Source organism: Bubalus kerabau, chromosome 13, assembly GCF_029407905.1.
Source record: "Bubalus kerabau isolate K-KA32 ecotype Philippines breed swamp buffalo chromosome 13, PCC_UOA_SB_1v2, whole genome shotgun sequence".
In the NCBI taxonomy this organism is placed as follows: domain Eukaryota; kingdom Metazoa; phylum Chordata; class Mammalia; order Artiodactyla; family Bovidae; genus Bubalus; species Bubalus kerabau.
In genome coordinates, this window is record NC_073636.1 from 60,056,809 (window position 1) to 60,079,399 (window position 22,591).

Below are 22,591 nucleotides of genomic sequence, written 5' to 3' on the forward strand. Positions count from 1 at the left end.
GTATAAGAAGCTGATACATTAAACCTATCTTTCATCCACTTATTACAACAGCTCCTCCAACATGTTTGATTTTTATTCTGTATTTTCCTCAGAGCTGTGGGGGTGTAAAGTGCATGCAAGCAACTCTCATCATTTTCTCAGCTGTTTTCTTCCACTGTTTTTTTCCCCCAGGTTAAGGATGTGAGATCCAGGTGAAATCCAGCACCAAACCTCTTCCCCCAGGGACGGACCTGCCAGGCCAGTTCAGCAGCACCCACGGGACATTTAAGACAAGCTCTCAGGGTCCTGGGGGGCAGCACTGCAGGAACACTTGACGAGCTGGCAGGGTGGCCTTTCCTTTCTTGGTAAAATTAGTCTCTCAACTCAGGGAATCCGAACACCTCCATACAAACCTACACAGGGTCTCCCCACTGAAAGGCTGCATAGATCTGTTTTTATATAAAAAGCTTGCATGTTACATGCACAGCAATGCTGCAGCCCCTTAAGATCAGACAGAGCAGGTTCTCTATGCCCCATTAAGAAACCTTAAGCAACATCTGTTCTGCAAAAGAGCAACAGGTATCTCGAGTGATCGCAGGTGAAGAAAAGCTGGACTCATCTGACTTAACAAAGAGCTCAAGTGTCTGGACACCCACGAGGGTGAGAGTCTCTGCGGGCTCTGAGTCACGTCTCTTGGCTTCACTATCCCCGGCAGACACACGTAGGGTAAACCTAAAAAGCGGACCAGCAAGCGGAGGACCTTTTAAGCCAGAAAAGGGAAGACTGTTAAGAGGAGAAGTACCCATCAGAGAAGAGTAACAAAAGGGGGGAGCCACTACTCGTGGACAGAGACTCCACCTCCGCCTGGTGCACAGGCTAGCCGGTGGCCACGGGAAGATGGGGCAGGGCCAGGACTCTGCCTGTGTCTCCGAAGTCAGGCCTCTAGAGAGCCATGCTGAGGCACTCGACTGCTCCAATGCTACGTAGGAAGCAATTTTTAAGTGACTTTTATTTACTCCCTGAATGAAAAAGGCTCAATAATCAATTCTGGCCTCCTTCTTTTAAAAACATTTAAGAAATCTGACCCAGGACTGCCAGGATTTCACCCAGCTTTTAAAATGCGAGAAGCACCCCGTGCTGCCCTTCTCCTGGGCCAGGTGTTTGTTTTGTAAAGGGAGCCAGCCCTGAAGAAACACTCAGGTTCTGTTTTTCAACCCATGGGTCAGAATTGACAAGAATAAAATCCTCCAGGGATGAAAGGGTAACAAAACCTGCCAAGAGACTCTGGTTCATGTGACTTCAGCAGGAGCCGCAGCAAGAGAAGCAACTGAAGGAGAAGAAAAGCCAGGCAGGGTGCAGACACGCCAGGACCTCCAACCCATGCGAGGAGCATCTCTCGGTAAGTGCTTCGTGAATGCCACAGGCGGAGCAGGGACTGTTACTACTAATAAAATGAAATTTAAGTTTTTCTGTGTCTCCTCCATACCTTTAAACTAGAACTATTGGAATATCAGTAATATTTTAAAATTCAGAAGTACTGCGCATCTTTTCCTCTCAAAAAACTGCCCTCATTTTTTCATTTAAGCCAAGAAAATTTAAAGTGGAATGTTTTTAAGAATGAGACCAATTTTATTTTCAAATTTTAAATGCTGCCATTTATTGATTCCTCATGTGGGAAATAACTAAGTCAGCCTCAAGGCCATGTCCACACTCTCAGTTCTCAATCTGCACCAATAAGAAGAACGTTGTATTTGCTGTGGTTGTTCTGAGTGGATATCCTGAAATGCAGTTTCCCTCTTCATATCAAAGTGGCTGAAGAAACAAATACTCATTTTAGGAATTAGCATGTTGTGATTAAGACATCTATTTTACTAGATAGCTAGATGGTCTGAGTTCAAAATTAGTCTAATATGTTAAAGCTCAAATAGTTCAAGAAAAAAACCATTAACTTGTAGGATGCTCTGGACATCATTCTGAGCCTAGAGATGACAGAAAAACACACAAAATTTTCATCGCTGCAGCTACAGTGCCTTTTTTAGGACAAACACACAGTAAATGGAGAGAGAGCCGACATTCATGGTCTGAAGGTCTCACTACTCCAGGGGACTGGTGGGAATTAAGCACCCCTATCCGACTTAAGCATCGAGCACCCTCCCAGGCCAGGCTCAGGAGGAAACACTCATCCATCCACTCCCACACCCCTGGGTCCCTGGGCCTTAAGAGACAGGTTCTATCATATACCCCCACCCGCAGTCCAGAAGATAAAGACTACATTGTTTAATCCCTGTTAAATTGACATTAACCAGCTAACATTAATGCTCTAAAACAGAAGTATACTAGGGTATATGGCAAAATACCACAAGTTCATCTTTAAAGATGCCCATGATCTATTTACTAACAGGGATAACCTTTAAATAAGTGTAAGTTTCAGCAAAATAATTAATTTATACAGGATGTTGCCAACCTGCCCTTTAAAGCCTATACAACAACTTAAATCTCATCATAATAAAATTCAAAACGACTGCCCCGAAGTGTTCCAGTGGCAATACCTGGTACCAAACCCACATTACTGGCTTTGTTTTGGGCTGTTTAAGGCTTGTTAGTGGGGTGGGAGAGGAGGACTACAGAAGGACAGAGAAGAAAGGAAAAAAGAAGGAAAATATACTCACTGGCTCTCAGTTAGGATAGTAAGGAATTGTGAAATAACTTCTTGGAAATATTTTATGCTTGGACAAAAAACATAAAAGGTTAAATTATTCCATTCTGAGAACTAGAATTAGAAATCATGTGTGATTGCTAATACCACAAAAAGGAAAAAATCTTAACACCATCCTTAACCATAGCCTTGGTAATTACTTCTATTGAAGGATATTCTACAAAATCTCTTAGATGTCATGTCTTCAGTCAACTGACTGTAAAATCTTCAAAACATTATTCATTGTCTGGAAGCTATTTAATTCTACTGTACACTATATATATTTTATTATTATTATTTTTTGGCCATTCCCCTACCAGGGACAGAACCCATGCCCCACCGACCCCCTGCCCTTCAGTGGAAGCACAGAGTCTAAACCACTGGACCACCAGGAAAGTTCCATTATATATATTTTAATGATGTTTTTGCCATGCTCAGTTGCTAAGTCGTGTCTGACTCTGCGACCACATGGACTGTAGCCTGCCAGGCCCCTCTGTCCATGGGGTTTTCCAGGCAAAAATACTGGAGCAGGTTACCATTTCCCACTCCAGGGGATCTTCCCAATCCAGGGATGGAACTCGAGTCTCCTGTGGCTCCTGCATTGGCAGGTGATGCTTTACCACTGCTCCACCTGTGAAGCCTTATTTTAATGGAAAAAAAAAAAAAAAAAAAAAAGGTCTGAACAAAGAACTATATCTGCTCCTGCTCCATGAAACACAATGATAACTGCCGCTCTTTCTAAAGCCTTTAAAATACACAGTTTAAATAAAACTTTTTGTGGAAGAAAAAAAAGGCTCAAAAATAAAAGACTGTACTTTTTTTTAATGGGATCCCCTCACTTGAAAAATATTGCTTATATTTCTTGGAAATTAGTGATTAAAAATCACGTTTAACAATTATAGTTTCATGATGACTACAAAAGCTGATTGCACATTACAGAAACAAAACAACAAAAAATCACCAAGAAGAGAGGCTGGAAATGCCTGCAAAGCTGAAAACGGTGTTCATTTACGACTTCAAAAGAAAAAATTGCCAGGCCCTAAACAGTTGATCCCTGTAGGAATTTTCACGTTATCCACCTCGTGGAGGTTAAACCAACAGCAACAACTATTTACATTCAACAGCAGTAGGGTCTCCAAAGGCTTCATTCATTTCAAGGCTGTCCTTGAAAGGCTTGTGTTGAAACAATGAAAATAAAGTTGGTGGCCCTTCCCACAACGTGACATTCTAGCACTCCCCAGCTTCTAAATTTCAAAGTGAACCTGAGCTAAAAGGAAGACTGGGCAACTGTGAACCATGCACCACAGAACAAGAGGTGGAAAGGCAGCTGATTAACCCTGACCACGCTCCACTGACCGTCTCTTTATAAGGGAGGGAAGGGACTTAGCCCATGTATTGCCCTGAAGGACAACAGGTTACACATGGGACTCATCTTCATTTAATTATCACAAACCACTGAAAATACCCAATCCTCTGGGCGCTGCATGAGGTGGAGTCTGTCAGTGAAGTGGGGCTAACATTTCTGTGATGAGGCCAGCTGGTTTTACTTTGACCATAAGCTTAAAAACATCAACCAAGACAACAAACTGAAAAATACTCCAAACCCCCTTCCCATGCTAAAACTAAATGCAGGAGAAAATGTAATAAACTATGGTACATGGTTTACATTTAACCAAAATTCTTAACAGAGAAGCATTTCTTTTCATTTCAGAAAGGTATTTCCTTCCAACTGGATTTCTGTTTTCATGATAAAGGTTGTGTCTATTTTAGAGACCAGATACGAAATGTGTTAATGATGACTCTGTACTTTATAAAAAAAAGTCTTTAAAATTATGCCATAATGTTTTCTGTTTGGGACCATCAACAAACCTTTACTGAACCAGAGTAAAATGTAACCTGGTGTATATGGGCAGCAGCTGCTTTTTATTTTTGAAGCATGATGTGTAAAAAGAAAACTGTATACATTTTAAAAATCCACAACCCTCAACCAGCATTTATAGTTTTTCCTTGCTCACAGTTTTAAAAGCACAGAGATAACTCAAAAATGTTGCCTCATCCATACTTTCAAATGGCATTTGCAATAATGATGCAGAAAGGTAAGGGGCTAATGTGAAATTTGAGATTAACACTGGTCAAAAGTAATTGGGTTTTTAAAAACAGGAAGGAGGAATAGGCAATGATGACTTTTTTTTTTTACAGAAACTTAGAAATAAGACTCATAAATAAGGAAAAAAATTACTAACAATAAAGACATTTTCCCTGATCAATTTTCTTCCCTAAATTCCCAAGGATGGTATTTGCATGCTAATAATAATTAATTAAAACACCTATTCATGCATCTCTATAGAGTTGAAGAGAGGCAACTAAATTATTATCAAATAATCTTATTAAAAATATCTTGTTTTTAATCACTGAAGCCTTCTCTAAAAAAATTAAAATACATTTCAGTAAGTCGAATTATGTGATCACAAAATTTCTCTTGATTTGTTGTTCCTTTTATTGAAAAGATATATCCTCATAACATGATACAGAATAACAGCCTAAGAAATTCTGGATAATGCAAACCAGGACAGGATCTATGTCCAAAATAAATATTTGAGATTTTTTTTTTCTGCCAAGATAAAGGCAATAACACATGAAAATATATTCAACATCATCAATCACTGGGGAAATGCATAGTAAAACCACAATGAATTACCATTACCAATTAAAAAAATTCTAAATTGACTACACCCTGTGTTGGTGAGGCTGTGGAGTAAACGGAACGCTCATACTTTGCTGGTGGGGATAGAAAATGGCACACTCACTTTGGAAAACAACCTGGCAATTTCTTAAGAAGTTAAACACCCATATGTGAGCCAGCTAGTTCACTCTTAGGTACTTACCTCAGGGATACAAAAACACAGGTCTACACAAAGACTTACGCACAAATGCTTACAGCGCCTTGTAGTACCCTAAAATGGAAACAACTTCAGTCCTTCAACAGATGAGCAAACAGACTGTGCCACATCCATTTGATGGAATACTGCTCAGCAGTAAAAAGGGAAAATGGTGATAAATGCAATGATGTGGGTCAAATCTTAAAAGCATTATCCTAAGTGAAAAAAAAATCCAGGCAAAAAAATACACACGTATAACTCCATTTATATAAAACTGCAGAATATGCCAACACATCTATAGTGACAAAAGCACATTAAGAGATTATCTAGAGACAAGGATGGAAGGAGGATAGAGTAAAAGCGGCCCAAGAAAACTCTTATGGGGTAAAAGAAATGCTTAACGTGACTGTGGTGTGGGTTTCACAAGCACTTTCACAACACCCTAAATTCTGTCTGTTGTTCCTTTAGGAAGCTGAGAGGAGAACATTTCAAACCATGGTAATAAGAAGGCATCTGGAGCTCAAAGCATGAGCCAGCTGCGAGCCACAAAGCCTGGTCTTCTCGTGTGCACAGCCGTTTGCATCTTCATTTTTATTTATTTAAGGAATCTGACTCCTGAGGAAGCAGAGGAGGAACCCACCCACCCAGCCGTGGTGGAATGCGGCTTCTATCCAGATGAACTGTGCTCGGCTTTGTTTGAAGGGAAAGAGGCGGCTCCCCAGATTGCAAAGTTCTGTAGAAACCCTCATGGATCTGAAATACTTGCTCATTTACACAGACCAGGAAATTGCTCCAGGATTTCCCAGGAGTTGCATTTCATAACCAGACCCCTGTCTGCAGAGGAAGGCAGCTTCTCTTTGGCATATATTGTAACTATTCATAAGGAGCTGGCTATGTTTGTGCAGCTACTCAGGGCTGTTTATGTGCCTCAGAATGTTTACTGTATTCATGTGGATGAAAAGGCCCCAAAGAAGTATAAGACTGCAGTGCAATCCCTGGTTAACTGTTTTGAGAACATTTTTATTTCATCAAAGAGAGAGAAAATGGCTTACACTGGCTTTAGAAGACTACAGGCAGATATTAACTGTATGAGAGATCTAGTGCATTCCAAATTTCAATGGAACTATGTCATTAATCTCTGTGGACAGGACTTTCCAATCAAAACCAACAAAGAAATCATACACTACATCAGAAGCAAATGGAAAGATAAAAACATCACTCCCGGAGTAATCCAGCCACCAAGCATTAAATCTAAGACAAGTCAGAGTCATCTTGAATTCAGCCCTGAAGGAGACATCTACGTGTCTCCAAATGCAGGATTTAAGGTTGAGCCACCCCATAACTTGACCATTTATTTTGGAAGTGCTTACTATGTACTAACGAGGAAGTTTGTGGAGTTTGTGCTGACTGACATCCGCGCAAAAGACATGCTCCAGTGGTCCCAAGACATCCACGGCCCAGAGCGACACTACTGGGTGACTCTGAACCGACTGAAAGGTAAAAACAATCCAGCAGAGGGGTGTCTGTGCAGGCCAGCGGCAACAGCAGACGTGTACCCTTAAAGATTCTATTTCAGCTCTTTGACTTGGCAAACAGCTCTACATATTCTGTAGGACCTCCCACTTGGGTGGTTGTTGGCAGGGGTTGGGGTGCAGGGTGTCTCTGCTTTTAGGGGTCTGGGCTTTGCCAGGCTCACTGCTTTGTTCCCTCTCCAGAAGGAAGTGCCAGCATTCTGCATCTCCCCAAACAGAGCCCTTTGAAAATTCTGAGCACAGATCACTGGAAAGGTCTTCCTTTCTTCATTTACTTATTAGATACTGCTGAATACCTACGCGTACTATACATCATGCTGCTGCTGCTGCTGCTAAGTCGCTTCAGTAGTGTCCGACTCTGCGCAACCCCATAGACGGCAGCCCACCAGGCTCCCCCGTCCCTGGGATTCTCTAGGCAAGAACACTGGAGTGGGTTGCCATTTCCTTCTCCAGTGTATGAAAGTGAAAAGTGAAAGGGAAGTCGCTCAGTTGTATCCGACTCTTCGAGACCCCATGGGCTGCAGCCTACCAGGCTCCTCCATCCATGGGATTTTCCAGGCAAGAGTACTGGAGTGGGGTGCCATCGCCTTCTCCATATATCATGCTAGGGGCTCTTTAAGAATGGAAAATATTAAAACTAGCCATTGTGTGTGGGTAGGTAGGTTTTCTGAGAGGCAGAGGGAAATATGATGCTTTCCTTTAAATGGGGCTTGTTTGCTCTTTACATAAAGTTGACTGGCTCCAATTGGGGACGGGCCTTCAAGCTTGAATAGCTAAGTGAATAGGTCCAGGAAGACAGTGCAAACAATGAGTCCAGAAGAAATGAGTTAGGACCTTTTTAACCACTGAAAATCCTTTCAAATTACCCCAGAGAGCTGTCCTTTGTGCAGACAAGGGCACACATTCTGAGTGAGGTGGGGCTTTCTTTCCACCTGCTCCCTGTGTACCTGCCTGTCTTCTCCCTTAGACGCTCCGGGCTCCACCCCAAACGCTGGCTGGGAAGGAAACATTCGAGCTGTTAAATGGAGAAATAAGGAGGGAACAGTTCACGAAGGCTGTAAAGGTAAAAACAAAACCCAAGGGAGCTCCCTGGTGGCCTAATGGGTTAGGACTCCAGGCTTTCAACTGCTGGGGCCCGGGTTCCATCCCTGGTCTGGAAACAGATCCCGCAAGCCAACCAGCTCAGGAAAACACAAAATAAAAACAAAAACAAAACAAAACACACGCCACAGGATGCCTTCAAATTTTAAAAAAATTGTACAACTGCTGCCTCAGTAACAGTAGGAAAAGGCTAATGGTCATATATGAGATGATCCAATTAGCATGCTGTCAATTTTTTAAAAAACTTCTAACTACTCTCCAGACAGAAAAGTACACAAATTCTAAGAATCTGAGTCAATAAATTTTCACAAAGAGAACACACAACAGGACTGCAACTTCCAAAGTTTTCAGATAAAAATATATCAGCTATCTGGCTTTCCCCCTACTTGCTCCTAGAATTCAAACCCAAACATTTATTTAAAATCAGCTCTCTGCCTCCCTGGGTCTATTAGAACAAAACGACTGAATAACACAAGTCTGTGCTCCTTCGTGGGATCAGCCAGCGATACCCAACACTTCCAACACAGTTCCTGCTGAAAAAAGGTTTCTTTCCTTTGCCCTCAGGAGGCTCTCCGGAACTGTGAATTCTTTTGCCCCTTTGACTGGTGTCCCAGAGGTTTTAGTTACTGGGACAAAACACAGAAGCCAGATAGTGGGTGGAGGAGAGAGCAGTGTCTCTGTTCTGTGAACAGTCTGGAAGAGAATTAGCAGGCTGCAGGGAGGTTCTCAGGCTCATCAGTTTGGGGAGATCACCTCCGGGTTGAAGAGCCAGAACCCGGCTCCTGGGGAGCGATTCAAGCCTACTCTCCTGGGCTGGCTCTCCCTGCCCACCCAGACCTGCGATGTGAAGATGGCAGAGAGGGGCAGACAGTCTCAGGGAGGAAATGATGGGTGACGATTCACAACGTGACACAGACGGGGTCCAGTAGAAAGATGGCAAGTTCTCTGGTGCACACACGGAAGGGAAAACAGAGCATGCATGACCTCTGTGGCCCGCAGCTCGTGGTGGACAGAGAACTCGCGGAGACTGCAGCAAATCCCTGCCTGAGTCAGTTCTTCACATCAGGGGGCCTGAGTGTTGCAGCTCATGACGAGCTAAAATTCTAAAGAATTCACCTACAGCAGCCATTAAAGACTTCACAAATCACTAACCAAACGAATAGAAGCTTCCCTTCCATCACAAGTTCAAAGTTGAAAATAAAAGCCCCTTTCAAAGCACTTGTGGAAATCATGTTTAATCTGAACTTGCAAGAAGCAGAAAGGCTTGAGAGATGACCTTAGAAGTGGCACTTGTCCACGCAGATGTACACTGACAACAAAACAAAGGCAGCTAAGTTTCTGTGTTCTCTTTGCAGGCCACTACGTCCAGGACACCTGTGTGTATGGACCAGGAGACTTGCCATGGATCATTCAATCACCTTCTCTGTTTGCCAACCAATTTGACTCGACCGAGCCTCTTGTGGTCTCCTGCCTGGAGCGGTGGCACAGGCTCAGAGTTCTCAGGCAGGCAGAGGGCCCTGTGGAGGCACACTGGCATTTCCAACGGGAGAGCCATTTTAATACGGAACTGAACCGCTGAGTCGAAAGTTATAGAGACTGCTTGCTTGCTTATTGGTATCATTCTGTTTTCTTGACTTGAAATCAGAGAACATTCAACCAAAAAAGAATGGAAAAATAATTCCTTGACAGAAGTTCGTCATAAAATGAATTTAGAAACTTGCTACTGACAAAGACTCTGCTGTTGGTGATAAGCCACTTTCACAGTTTAGAGAAAGAAATCACAAGAGAAAAAATAATTCAAAGTTCCACTGGTGACTAGATAAGTGACATGGAGGCCTGACTGCCTCACTAAACAGTTAATGGAAATCAAGATTCTCCAAGCACTTAGATCCAGGCTCAAGTTAGAGTAAGAATGTATCTTGTCTTAAAGATACTATTGTGTATGAGATTCTAATAAAGAACAAACTCCCACTGAGCTTCTAGCAGTCCTCCAGTTTGGCTAGAAACAATGTAACTCTGTTCTAGAAATCCTAGAAAAACAAGGAAGAGTCTAATTCCTTTGGGTAAAAGGAAATTATGGAGTTGAAACATAACTTATTACAAAGGCTGCCCCCAAGTTTCTGTGGGCTTGCAGCTGCGATGATGGGATGGTCTGTATCTAAGCTGCCTATACCAGTCACAACCACAGGGAGCGCTGGGCATCTGAAATGTGGTTGGAGTGATTGATCAAGTGAACATTAACTTTAAAAACTTTAATTAATTAAAATTTAAAAAGTCACATGTAGCTGGTGGTTACAGAACAGCACAGGTCAAAGGTGTGGATGGTCTTACTTCTCTCTACTCAAAGATCCAAGTCTTTCAAAAATCCACAAATCTCTGTTGTTTTGTCGAGGACTTTTTATATACTCTTTGAAAAAGAGCCCACGGCATCATACAGGGCTGCTGCTGCTGCTAAGTCGCCTCAGTCGTGTCCGACTCTGTGCGACCCCATAGACGGCAGCCCACCAGGCTTCCCCATCCCTGGGATTCTCTAGGCAAGAATACTGGAGTGGGTTAGAAACATACAACTGTTAAACAGCACAACTTAAAACAACTAAAATAAGGGAAAAGTAGGAACCACAGGACAGGACACTAAAGAAATAAACATATAATTCAAGGATAAAGCATACCCTTTAGTGAACTGACACTTCTCAAACGCAGAAACTAAATGAGATTCCACTTAAGTCAATGCAAATAGCCCTTGAAAAGCATGGAACTACACAGAAGGAAAAGAGTCTCTGAAAGCCGAGTCTGCAAATCAAACTTGAGCTAACCATAGCACATTGAATTTCCATTGAAACAAATATTTCTTCACCAAAGATACGTGATTCCAGGGAAAGTGCACAACAGAAGGTTAAGACCATCAGAGAACGTGAGCGCCCCAGCCAGCCTGCTTACAGGCAGACACGGAGTTGATGGTCATGGTCTGAGTGGTTGTTCAGAAAGCTCAGGTTCACCACAATCTTGTCCCCTACATTTTATAACAACTCTTTGCAAGTAAGTGCAAACCCCAGTACACTTTTTAAATTAAATAAAATAAAAAATAAAAGAAGCTTACATTGTTTCAAGTTACTTACAAGATAAGCTTCCCTTCATTTCAATGTCAATTCATAGAACACAAATTCACACAACTGCCCTCAAAAACCTCAAATCCTGCAACAAACCATTTCTGTAACAGCGAGATAAAAAATAAGAATAATAAGATAAAGATAGGGACTTCCCTGGTGGTCCAGCAGGCTAAGACTCTGCCCTCTCAATGCAGGGGGCCTGGGTTCTATCCCTGGTGAGGGAACTGGATCCTGCATGCTGCATTAAGACCTGGTGCAGCCACATAAATAAATAAAAAACAACTTAAAGGTACAGAGGAATGAAGGGGGCTTCCCTGGTGGCTCAGTTGGTAAAGAATCCCCCTGCAGTGCAGAAGACCTGGGTTCCATTCCTGAGTTGGGAAGATACCCTAGAGAAGGAAACAGCAAGCCACTCCAGTATTCTTGCCTGGGAAATCCCATGGACAGACGATCCTGGAGGGCTACAGTCCTTGAGGTTGCACGAGTTGGACACGACTAAGCAACTAAACCACCACCACAGTGGAATGAAGCAGCGTGAGATTTGGGGAAGCACAAGCTGGGTGTTAGTGGGGCATCAGGGCACCTCCCAGGAGGCCAAGACAAAGCCACAGCCTCCATGGATATGAGAACCAGTGGGAAGCTGCCGCGCTCTCTACCCTGAGCCAGCCTCTAACTGTGTTTATTCGTCATGTAAAAAAACAAAATCAAATCACATGTAAAACAAAGTCTGAACAATATTTCTAAGGATTGTATCTTAAAGGTGAGACAAATAGGGATCTTGAGATAATTTCTCTAAGTTTCTGGGAACAAAATCTGCTTGTGAATATGTAGAGTCTACTGTTCAATTTTCCTATTGTATTTTCCTTACATGTAAAAATTTAAAGCTGCCAGTGCTGTATGCTATATGATTTCCTAAGGCTTACTATTCACCAAGACCATGAAGATGGCAGAAAGGAAACAACTGGAGGAGGCTGGGCCCGAGAAGCAGAATTCACCACTCGCTTTTGAAGTGCCTCCTTCTTTATTTTCTCCCCTTTCCACTCTGCTCACTCCATGATAAAAATAAAACAAAACAAAAAACCAGTGTATAAGTGTAAATTTTTGTTTCACTTCTGACGTTAAAACATCCACACCCTGTGCTCCGTTGTCACAAAGCCTAACTAAATAAAGCCAGGTCAGCAAGCCAAATGCTACTGCCCACACTTGTATTGATTAGTGCTTTCCAACTGTGATGCTGGAGAAGACTCTTGAGAGTCCTTTGGACAGCAAGGAGATCAAACCAGTCAATCCTAAAGGAAATCAACCTGGAATACTCATTGCAAGGACTGATGCTGAAGATGAAGATCCAATACTTTGGCCACCTGATGCAAAGAGCCGACTCACTGGACAAGACCTTGATGTTGGGAAAGACTGAGGGCAGGAGAAGAGGTTAACAGAGGATGAGATGGTTAGATGGCATCATCGACTCAATGGATATGAGTTTGAGCAAACTCTGGGAGATAGTGAAGGACAGGGAAGCCTGGTGTGCTGCACTCCATGAGGTGGCAAAGAGTCAGACATGACTGAGCGAAGGAACACCATCACCACCACCTTTAACATCCAGGTCAGCTTCTCAAGCTTACCTGTGCATACAAATACCCTGGGAGGCTCTTGTTAAAATGAAGTTTTCAATTCCGCTGGTCTGAGGAGGGGCCTGGGAGTCTGTGTTTCTTAAAAAACAAAAGCAAAACCCTCCCAGGTGATGCCAGTATTCGTGGGACCATGGCTCATGTTTTGAGTAACAAGCACACCATTTATTTTGCAACCCGTGGTTACTCCAATGTGTTTCTTATTACAAGCAGGGACGAACACAGTGGGGAATACTATTAGTTTTGTGGCTAGTGCTTTGTTTACCATGAAAACAGAAAAACCTAGCAACTACATCTCTTTGGTCTCTGTTTCCTGAAGTCAAGCGCACAGTGTGTATTTTAGAACACAGAACCAGGGCAACTTCAAACCCTGGAGTCTCTTCTGGTGAACCAAAAAGCCCAATGTCCATGGAATTACAGAGGGAAAAGTGGAGAAAGTGCACACCCTCAGCATCACTCCTGATACTGTTCTTTTTTTAAAACATAACATTCCATCGTGTTTGTTTACATGTTTATTCCTTCCTGTTTCCAAGAAAGGTGTTCTTGTGCAGAGGAAACACAGCTCTAACCACTGGACTGCCAGAGAAGTCCCTGACACCGTTTTAATGACAATGGTTCCTCTAAATTTCAGACGTTATCTAAAACATGAAAAATACTTGCTTTAGATTTCCACACTGTGGCCTTATCTCCCTTCATTCACATTTTCACAACGCACCACAGCTCCTTAAACTGCACCATCATTCCTCCTTTGGGTACTTGGGCAGAAATGGTTGGTGTTCACCTCTTCTTCTGGGGTGTCCAGCTAGAACGCAATCCCTAGGCTCCTGCAGGTAGGTGTGGTCACGTGACCAAGTTCTGGCCAATGGCATGTGAGCAGAAGCAGTAAGTACTATACCCACGTCTGCCCCATAAAATACAAGGCTCTCAGTGTTGGCTGCGTGAGTGACTGAATGAATGACGCCCACCAAGGGCACCACAGACTGTCCCAGGCTCTAATTTTCTAAACCATATAGTGTTATCAGTTGAATTATGCTCCCCCACCTCCCCAAAAATGTTGAGGTCCTAACCCCCAGGATGTTACAATGTCACCTTCTGAGATGCCGTTGGTTAAGATGCAGTCACTGCATGGGCTGGTATTATTATAAAAAGGGGGGAATTGAGACACAACGACACGCTCCACAGAGGGAAGACTGTGCGAACAGACACAGGGAGAGGCAGCTATGGACAGGCCAGGGAGAGAGGTCTGGAACAGATCTTCCCCTTGCTGCCCTCGGGAAGAACCAGCCCGGCCAACACTGTGACTGCAGACTTCAAGCCTCCAGAAGGGTAAGAAACTAAATGTCTGTTAGGTCATCCAGTCTGCAGCGCCTGGTTACGGAAGCCCTAGCGAACTAATACGCAGAGTACTCAACCTACCTCTGTGTGCAAAGGCGATTTTTAAGGAGATGACCTAAGTGAAAAGAGTAAAATATTACTCTTCTGGTGACAGACTGATTTTTAAGGGAAGCTGGTCCCTAAGGTTGGTTCCTGGGTTATATAGCCAGGGTCCCGTCTTGACTGTGGGCAGTCTTGGCTACCCTGCGGCCCCTGTTAGGTGGTAGGAGGAGCCAGCACTCCGGTTCTCACCTGGTCTTGGCTGCTGCTTGTGCAATCCTGACGAGGTCACTTCCCCTTTCCCCCTGCTTCCTTCCCTTCCCTTGAAGAGCTGGATGGTGACTTTCAGAAGGTGACTAGCACTTTGTTCCGAGACACCAACAGAATGACTTTACAGTTCCCGAGTGGCACTGCCTTTCCATGAAATCACATCAATTTTTCTGCAGAGCTGTTCTGCAGAGCACACTCCTGTTCGCACACTCCTGTTCTGCTGCAGGCCTGTCACAACGGCTACCACCAAGGACATCCAGGGTCAGCCAGAGAAGAAGACAACTGCACACCGATCTAAGAGATGGCCACCCACTGTGGGTCAGGGGAGAAAGCCTGACTCCTTTAGATCACTGAGCCTCCCAGCAGAAATCAAAAACAAATAAAGAAAAGAAGTACGTGAGGGCTCCACACCAATCCTGAAATCCTGACGTAGGGCCTGAGGTCAGGAGTGGGGACGTAAAAACCACTGCCGTGACTCTACAGCACGGCCTGGGCTGGGAACCACTAGTTCAGGGCATCTGACTGCTTTAAGATTTCAGCTTAATTTCCCACCTTCTCATATTTACATTCTTTCAAGCAAGCTTCCAGAATGCACCTGTGGATGTGTCTGACACAGACAACGCCTCACACACTACTTGTTAAAACACACACACACTTGAACAGAGAGGTTCCTGTCCTGCTCCTGGGAACCCCAGGCCAGCTGAGTTCCCTCTCCTTCACGACGCTTTTCTCACAGGCTCCTTTTTCTTACTTGCTCTTGTTTAGTCTTTTCTCTCTGTCCATCTTGCACAGACCTACACACTGTTGCCCCCAGGGGTCTCTGCTGCTGCAAAGGCATCTACAGCCCCCGATGACAGCACTGCCCTCCCGCCTCCACCCCGGGCAGCTGCTCCTCAGCCTGGCGCTCCTAGTTTCCAGCAGGCAGCCTGACTCACACCCCTGGCGTCTCCCTGCTCCCGAGCGGCCCGGGCAGTGATGGCACCTCGAGCCCCCACCTTCTCAGGCTGCCTGGGCACTTCCTCTCCTGAATGCAGCTGCAGCTCTTCCTCTCCCACCTATTGCCACCCCCACAGCGCGCCCACCATCACTAATAGCATCTCTCAAACTGCAGGCCTTCCCCTGCCTAATGTACTGTCAGCATCTTAATATTTTTATTTAAATCTACCCATCGTTTTTACTTAAATTTACTTGAAACATTAACTTGATCTTGCTAAGTATAAAAACAGTGTGTGTGTGCACATGCTAAGTCATGTTTGTCTCTTTGCAACCCATGGACTGCAGCCAACTGGGTTCCTCTGACCATGGGATTTAGGAAGCATAGAAATGCAGAGAACAAATCTCTGGAGGCTCTGTCTGCCTAAGCTCTGAGCATAAGGCCCATTCTCCTGGGAGCTCAGTGAGTGTTGGAGATGCATTAAAACCATCGCAGGACCAAATGGAGACTCCCTGCAGGGCAGGCACATGACAGAAGGCGCGGCAAACGGGAGCTGCTGTCCTGCCACGCAATGTCTCGTGAGGATGTCTGGGGTCCTTCCTGTGGTCCCCGCACCAGCACTCCTACGCTGACAGTGATGTCCCAATCTCTGGGAAAGCCTGACTGATGAGAACACGCTCTGCCTCCAAGGCCTACAACAAATGCCTCCTCCTTCATAAAGCCATTTCTCACCAGCATGGCCAGAAAGTTCTCTGGCCCCTCAACTCCAATAACGTCCTTACATCCACTTGGCAACTGGCCTCAAGAGACAAAAAAGGGAATGGCAACCCACTCCAGTGTTCTTGCCTGGAGAATCCCCATGGACAGAGGAGCCTGGCAGGGAGTCCACAGGGCTGCAAAGAGTTGGACACAACTTACTCACTAAACAACAACAACTCAAGAAACAAAGTAGAACACGATTTTTCATATAACTTGATTCCTGCAGGACTGCAGTCTCCTTAAGTGCAGGGACCGAGTCATCCACATCCCACTTTCCCTGGGAACCCCTGTAACATCATCTTTAATACCAGAGACATAATCAATACTGGACGATAAATGACACGGATTGATTCCTAAATGCATTCTTTAAATTTCTCTTTTTTTGGTAAAAGCTTAATGAGACAGATTCCAAATTTTGTGATGGGCTCGATCCATAATCACCCAAAAGTGGAAACAACTAGATGCTCCCCGACTTCTTCACCACCCATCACCTTCTGTCTGCCTTTGAGCCTCAAATTAATGAAATCACATTTCAGTGAGTCCTCCTCTGCATCTGGCTTCTTTGCAGAGAAGTCATTCTGAAACTAAAGTCATCCAGCTTAGCTGGAAGCTGCCCCCAGCTTCCCACTGCTCTGAGGATAAAATCCACAAGCCCCCGTGTGGCCACCCGGGCCTACGGAAGGTGACCCCTGCCTAGCCCTCCAGCTCACCCACTTCTCCTCTCCTGTCCCCACCCTCCACCACACTTTCTGTTCCTTCAACTAGCAAAACCCTCTGCCACTTCTGAGTTTAGGCGCAAATGTTCTTCAGCGAGCTCCTTCCTGCCCTCAGGTCTTAACTCAAATCTGCAGAGGCACCCCATTCCACAGTTGCCAGGATGAGGCTGGCCCATGACAGCTGTTTTATGAGAGCTGCTGAATCAAAGAATAACTCACAACAGGGAGAAACCATCCTGGGAAGCCTAAGGAAACCCAAGCAGAGCTAATGTGGGTGAAAATGCAGTCAGTTGTTGGCATCCATGACATTAAAATAAATGCCAGGTTCTCCAAGGACAGGCGGAACACCAAGACACAGAGGTCCCAGGCTGTGCAGCAACCCTGGAGAGCCAAGTCCTCTGTAACCTCTCATGTGAGCTGAGCAGGCACTCTTACATCATGTGTGTGCTCATGGATGTGCGCGTCTACTGAGGACGTCCAACATGCCTGGGCAGAACAAGGCGAGGGTGAAGAGACAGTCAAGCCCTGCTCCCACTTTCAAACATGTCCCAGCGGAGCACAGGGGATGGTGAGGGCAGTGGAGACACACTGTGAGCCTGCAGCGACAGACGCACACCATTACATCCTTGTCCCAGCTCAAGAATGCTCGCTGCCAAGCATGGACCCTAACATGAAGCGGCCTCAGGGGATGGTGAGGGATCATAACAGGTTCATTAACTGGAATGAATACACCACTGGCGCGGATGTGGACACAGGGGGAGGCCGTGCACACATGGGGGTAGAGGGTCTGTGAGAAAGCCTTTACTTTCCTCTTAATTCTGCTATGCATGTCTAACTGCTCTAAAAATAAAGTCCTATTTATAAAAATAAAAAAGAAAATGAGAAAGAAGAAACTCTCATAGTCCAGTGGGAAAAGTACCACACAACCAGCAAGTACATTCTGATGAGATCTGTGGGATAACCAGGTGCCCAGGGAATGCGGAAGGAGGCTGGGTTCACACAGGAAGCAACGGCTCTGAACTAAGGTTCTGGAAGCAGGCCTCCACCCACTAGAGGGAATAAAGGCACCAGAGAGGACAGGTGGGCAGGGACCAGAGGTGGTCTGAGTCTCTACCTTAAAGGAGGGGATAGAAGATGGAATCAAAGCAAGGATGGGGATGGAAGGGTTTTATGCACAGAAGCAACTGATGAGATCCCTGTCTCAGAAAGAATTGGAAGATGCTGAAATAACACACGGAGGGAAGGAGCCCAAACCATCTGATGTCTTCAGCTACTGAGAAGGAACAAATGATGTCAACAACTCACCGTGTGACAAACTTCTGCTTTGATCTCTTTTAGGGCTCGCTCAGAAAACACGCAACCACAGCACCGGAGGAAGCAAAACCTGGAGAGAGAATCCAACATGGAGAATGACTTAAATAACAACTTAAAAATTATTACCCACATTGTTGATTAATATTTATTCTGTTTTCACAAAGGCCAAGAACCACAAAGAGAAAAATGGTTATATCTGATTCCCTTAAGAAAAAAAAATCAGTGTGTCCTAAATAAATAAATAAGTACAGATCCACACATGAGGTATCCCCCACTTTTTGAAAGTTTGCTTTAGGAAACTTCATTCTTTACGAAAGACCTACACTTTCATTTTTTCAAAAGACCTACATGAGCACCTATTTTTACTAATGGAAAGAAATTCAAAGTGAATTTTTCCTTCTATGAAACAAGGCAAAAAAGCAGAAAATAGCGTTCAGTGTTTGTTTTGCAGAGAGCTGTTATATAGGTAGCTTGCACTCCAAACTCCTTCCAGCTAACCACATTCACCATCTCAGCATCAAGCTGCCACAGCTCTGAATTATGTCTGTGAGCATCAGGCCTTCATCCTTATTTAACTTGTGCATGTGTAAGCAAGGTGTGTCCTAAGGTAACTGCTTCTTCATTTTATAAGAAAAATTCTTATAAAAATTCGTATAAATTGAGGGAAAGCTCTACTTGTCAGATAGAGGAAGTAAAGTGAAGTGAAGTGAAGTTGCTCAGTTGTGTCTGACTCTGTGCGACCCCATGGACTGTAGCCTATCAGGCTCCTCCATCCATGGGATTTTCCAGGCAAGAGTGTTGGAGTGGATTGCCATTTCCTTCTCCAGGGGATCTTCCCGATCCAGGAATCGAACCGGGGTCTCCTGCATTGCAGGCAGGCGCTTTACCGTCTGAGCCACCACAGAGGAGAAACCCGTATATTGAAATTAAAACCACAAACAGAGGCAACAGTTCCACTCCCACCTCCTTGCAATAATCCTTTGGGAAAAAACACTAACGATAAAAATAAATAAATGAATTTTTTAAAAACTCCACAAAAGTCAAAAGACAGAATAGGAACTCAGGGAGAAAATATTTTAAATATATATGAGACTCAGAGTTTTTTTTTTTTTGGCCACTACATGCAGCATGTGGGATCTCAGTTTCCCAACCAGAAATTGAACCCACGTTCCCTGTATTGGAAGCACACAGTCATAACCACTGGACCAGCAGGGAAGTCCCAAGATCCAGAGTTTATGAATATTCAAAATGGTCTTTAAAAGCAATAGTAAACAATACAGAAAAATGGGCAAAGGGCCTTAACATGTGGTTGACAAGAGAAACATAAACGGTCAGAACACATAAAAGATGCTTAACCCCCATCTGTGAAAAGAAGAGAAGCGAAAGGCAAAGGAGAAAAAGAAAGATATAAGCATCTGAATGCAGAGTTCCAAAGAATAGAAAGGAGAGATAAGAAAGCCTTCCTCAGTGATCAATGCAAAGAACTAGACGAAAACAAAAGAATGGGAAAGACTAGAGATCTCTTCAAGAATATTAGAGATACCAAGGGAACATTTCATGCAAAGATGGGCTCGATAAAGGACAAAACGGTATGGACCTAACAGGAACAGAAGATATTAAGAAGAGGTGGCAAGAATATACAGAAGAACTGTACAAAAAAGATCTTCACGACCAAGATAATCACGATGCTGTGATCATTCACCTAGAGCCAGACATCCTGGAATGCAAAATCAGGTGGGCCTTAGAAAGCATCACTACGAACAAAGCTAGTAGAGGTGAGGGAATTCCAGTTCAGCTATTTCAAATCCTGAAAGACGATGCTGTGAAAGTGCTGCACTCAATATGCCAGCAAATTTGGAAAACTCAGCAGTGGCCACAGGACTGGAAAAGGTCAGTTTTCATTCCAATCCCAAAGAAAGGCAGTGCCAAAGAATGCTCAAACTACCGCACAATTGCACTCATCTCACATGGTAGTAAAGTAATGCTCAAAATTCTCCAAGCCAGACTTCAGCAACATGTGAACTGTGAACTTTCAGACGTTCAAGCTGGTTTTAGAAAAGGCAGGGGAACAAGAGATCAAATTGCCAACATCCACTGGATCATGGAAAAAGCAACAGAGTTCCAGAAAAACATCTATTTCCGCTTTATTGACTACGCCAAAGCCTTTGACTGTGTGGATCACAATAAAGTGTGGAAAATTCTGGAAGAGATGGGAATACCAGACCACCTGACCTGCCTCTTGAGAAACCTATATGCAGGTCAGGTAGCAACAGTCAGAACTAGACATGGACCAACAGACTGGTTCCAAATAGGAAAAGGAGTACGTCAAGCCTGTATATTGTCACCCTGCTTATTTAACTTATATGCAGAGTACATCATGAGAAACGCTGGGCTGGAAGAAGCATAAGCTGGAATCAAGATTGCCGGGAGAAATATCAATAACCTCAGATATGCAGTTGACACCACCCTTACGGCAGAAAGTGAAGAACTAAAAAGCCTGTTGATGAAAGTGAAGGAGGAGAGTGAAAAAGTTGGCTTAAAGCTCAACATTAAATAAAATTAAAAAAAACAAAAAAAAAAAAAAAAGAGAACTTACTGAACACAAGAAATTGATTAAGTAACAAGTGAAATTTTAAAACACTCAATGAGTGAAGAAAACGAAGATCATGGCATCTGGTCCCATCACTTCATGACAAATAGATGGGGAAACAGTGGAAACAGTGTCAGACTTTCTTTTGGGGGGCTCCAAAATCACTGCAGATGGTGGTTGCAGCCATGAAATTAAACGACACTTACTCCTTGGAAGCAAAGTTATGACCAACCTAGATAGCATATTGAAAAGCAGAGACATTACTTTGCCAACAAAGATCCGTCTAGTCAAGGCCATGGTTTTTCCAGTGGTCACGTATGGATGTGAGAGTTGGACTGTGAAGAAAGCTGAGTGCCGAAGAATTGATGCTTTTGAACTGTGGTGTTAGAGAAGACTCTTGAGAGTCCCCTGGACTAGAAGGAGATCCAACCAGTCCATTCTGAAGGAGATCAGTCCTGGGTGTTCATTGGAAGGACTGATGCTAAGGCTGAAACTCCAATACTTAGGCCACCTGATGTGAAGAGCTGACTCATTGGAAAAGACTCTGATGCTGGGAGGGATTGGGGGCAGGAGGAGAAGGGGACGACAGAGGATGAGATGGCTGGATGGCATCATTGACTCGATGGACATCGAGTTCAGTTTGAGTGAACTCCAGGAGTTGGTGATGGACAGGGAGGCCTGGTGTGCTGCGATTCATGGGGTCGAAGAGAGTTGGACATGACTGAGCGACTGAACTGAACTGAACTGAACCCCCATCTATTAATTACACAAATGCATTTCAAACAAAGACACATACTGTTTTACCAATCAGGCAGTAATGAAAGAGTCTGAAGGTGACCAGCTGGAAACTGTCTGGGCAAACAGGCACATTTGTGGGTGGGTGGGTGCGACACACTACAGGATTTCAGGAGGACAACTGGCAGCACTGGGTAATGCATCACTCTTCTGACTTTCTCCTACAGAAACATTCCCTATGGAAACAAGTGTTCAGTTCAGTCACTCAGTTGTGTCTGACTCTCTGTGATCCCATAGACTGCAGCACGTCAGGCTTCCCTGTCCATCATCAACTCCCAAAGCTTACTCAAACTCATATCCATCGAGTCAGTGATGCCATCCACCCATCTCATCCTCTATCATCCCCTTCTCCTCCCACCTTCAATCTTTCTCAGCATCAGGGTCTTTTCCAATGCATCAGTTCTTTGCATCAAGTGGTCAAAGTATTGGAGTTTCAACAGCAGCAGTCCTTCCAATGAATATTCAGGACTCACCTCCTTTAGAATGGACTCGTTGGATCTCCTTGCAGTCCAAGGGACTCTCAAGAGTCTTCTCCAACACCACAGTTCAAAACCATCAATTCTTCAGTGCTTGGCATTCTTTAGAGTCCAACTCTCACATCCATACATAACTACTGGAAAAACCATAGCTTTGGCTAGATGGATTTTTGTTGGTAAAGTAATGTCTCTGCTTTTTAATATGCTGTCTAGGTTGTTCATAACTTTTCTTCCAAAGAGCAAGTGTCTTGTTTAAGTTCATGGCTGCAATCACCATCTGCAGTGATTTTGGAGCCCAAGAAAAGAAAGTCTGTCACTGTTTCCACTGTTTCCCCATCTATTTCCCATGAAGTGATGGGACCAGATGCCATGATCTTAGTTTTCTAAATGTTGAGTTTTAAGCCAATTTTTTCACTCTCCTCTTTTACTTTCATCAAGAGGC

At 44.1% G+C, this 22,591-nt stretch overlaps 2 protein-coding genes and 1 long non-coding RNA gene across 4 annotated transcripts in view; 1 reads left to right on the forward strand and 2 right to left on the reverse strand.

The window, feature by feature from the left end:
• Window positions 1-22,591, reverse strand: part of RTF2 (replication termination factor 2) — a 43,360-nt gene that overhangs the window by 8,579 nt on the left and 12,190 nt on the right. For both annotated transcript variants that reach the window (XM_055544644.1, XM_055544642.1), the window contains exon 5: window positions 18,280-18,358. In XM_055544644.1, the coding sequence (XP_055400619.1) occupies window positions 18,280-18,358 (79 nt within the window). The remainder of the gene's footprint in view (window positions 1-18,279; window positions 18,359-22,591) is intronic.
• Window positions 1,607-3,824, reverse strand: LOC129625798 (uncharacterized). The gene is made up of 4 exons (XR_008701614.1): window positions 3,790-3,824; window positions 3,211-3,314; window positions 2,649-2,705; window positions 1,607-1,791 (listed from the first exon to the last, which is right to left on the reverse strand). It is a non-coding gene; the product is annotated as an uncharacterized LOC129625798 (long non-coding RNA).
• LOC129625796 (beta-1,3-galactosyl-O-glycosyl-glycoprotein beta-1,6-N-acetylglucosaminyltransferase 7) lies at window positions 5,157-9,904 on the forward strand. Its single transcript, XM_055544645.1, has 4 exons — window positions 5,157-5,551; window positions 6,022-7,050; window positions 8,053-8,148; window positions 9,542-9,904. The coding sequence occupies exons 2-4, from the start codon at window positions 6,081-6,083 to the stop codon at window positions 9,763-9,765; spliced, it is 1,290 nt and encodes a 429-aa protein (XP_055400620.1). The 5' UTR covers window positions 5,157-5,551; window positions 6,022-6,080; the 3' UTR covers window positions 9,766-9,904.

Excerpts from the sequence above, each read along its gene's own strand:
- LOC129625796 (XM_055544645.1), top strand. The coding sequence starts at position 6,081 with ATGAGCCAGCTGCGAGCCACAAAGCCTGGTCTTCTCGTGTGCACAGCC. Across the intron at positions 7,051-8,052 it reads GACTCTGAACCGACTGAAAG|ACGCTCCGGGCTCCACCCCA; the intron begins GTAAAAACAATC and ends CTTCTCCCTTAG. Across the intron at positions 8,149-9,541 it reads AGTTCACGAAGGCTGTAAAG|GCCACTACGTCCAGGACACC; the intron begins GTAAAAACAAAA and ends TTCTCTTTGCAG.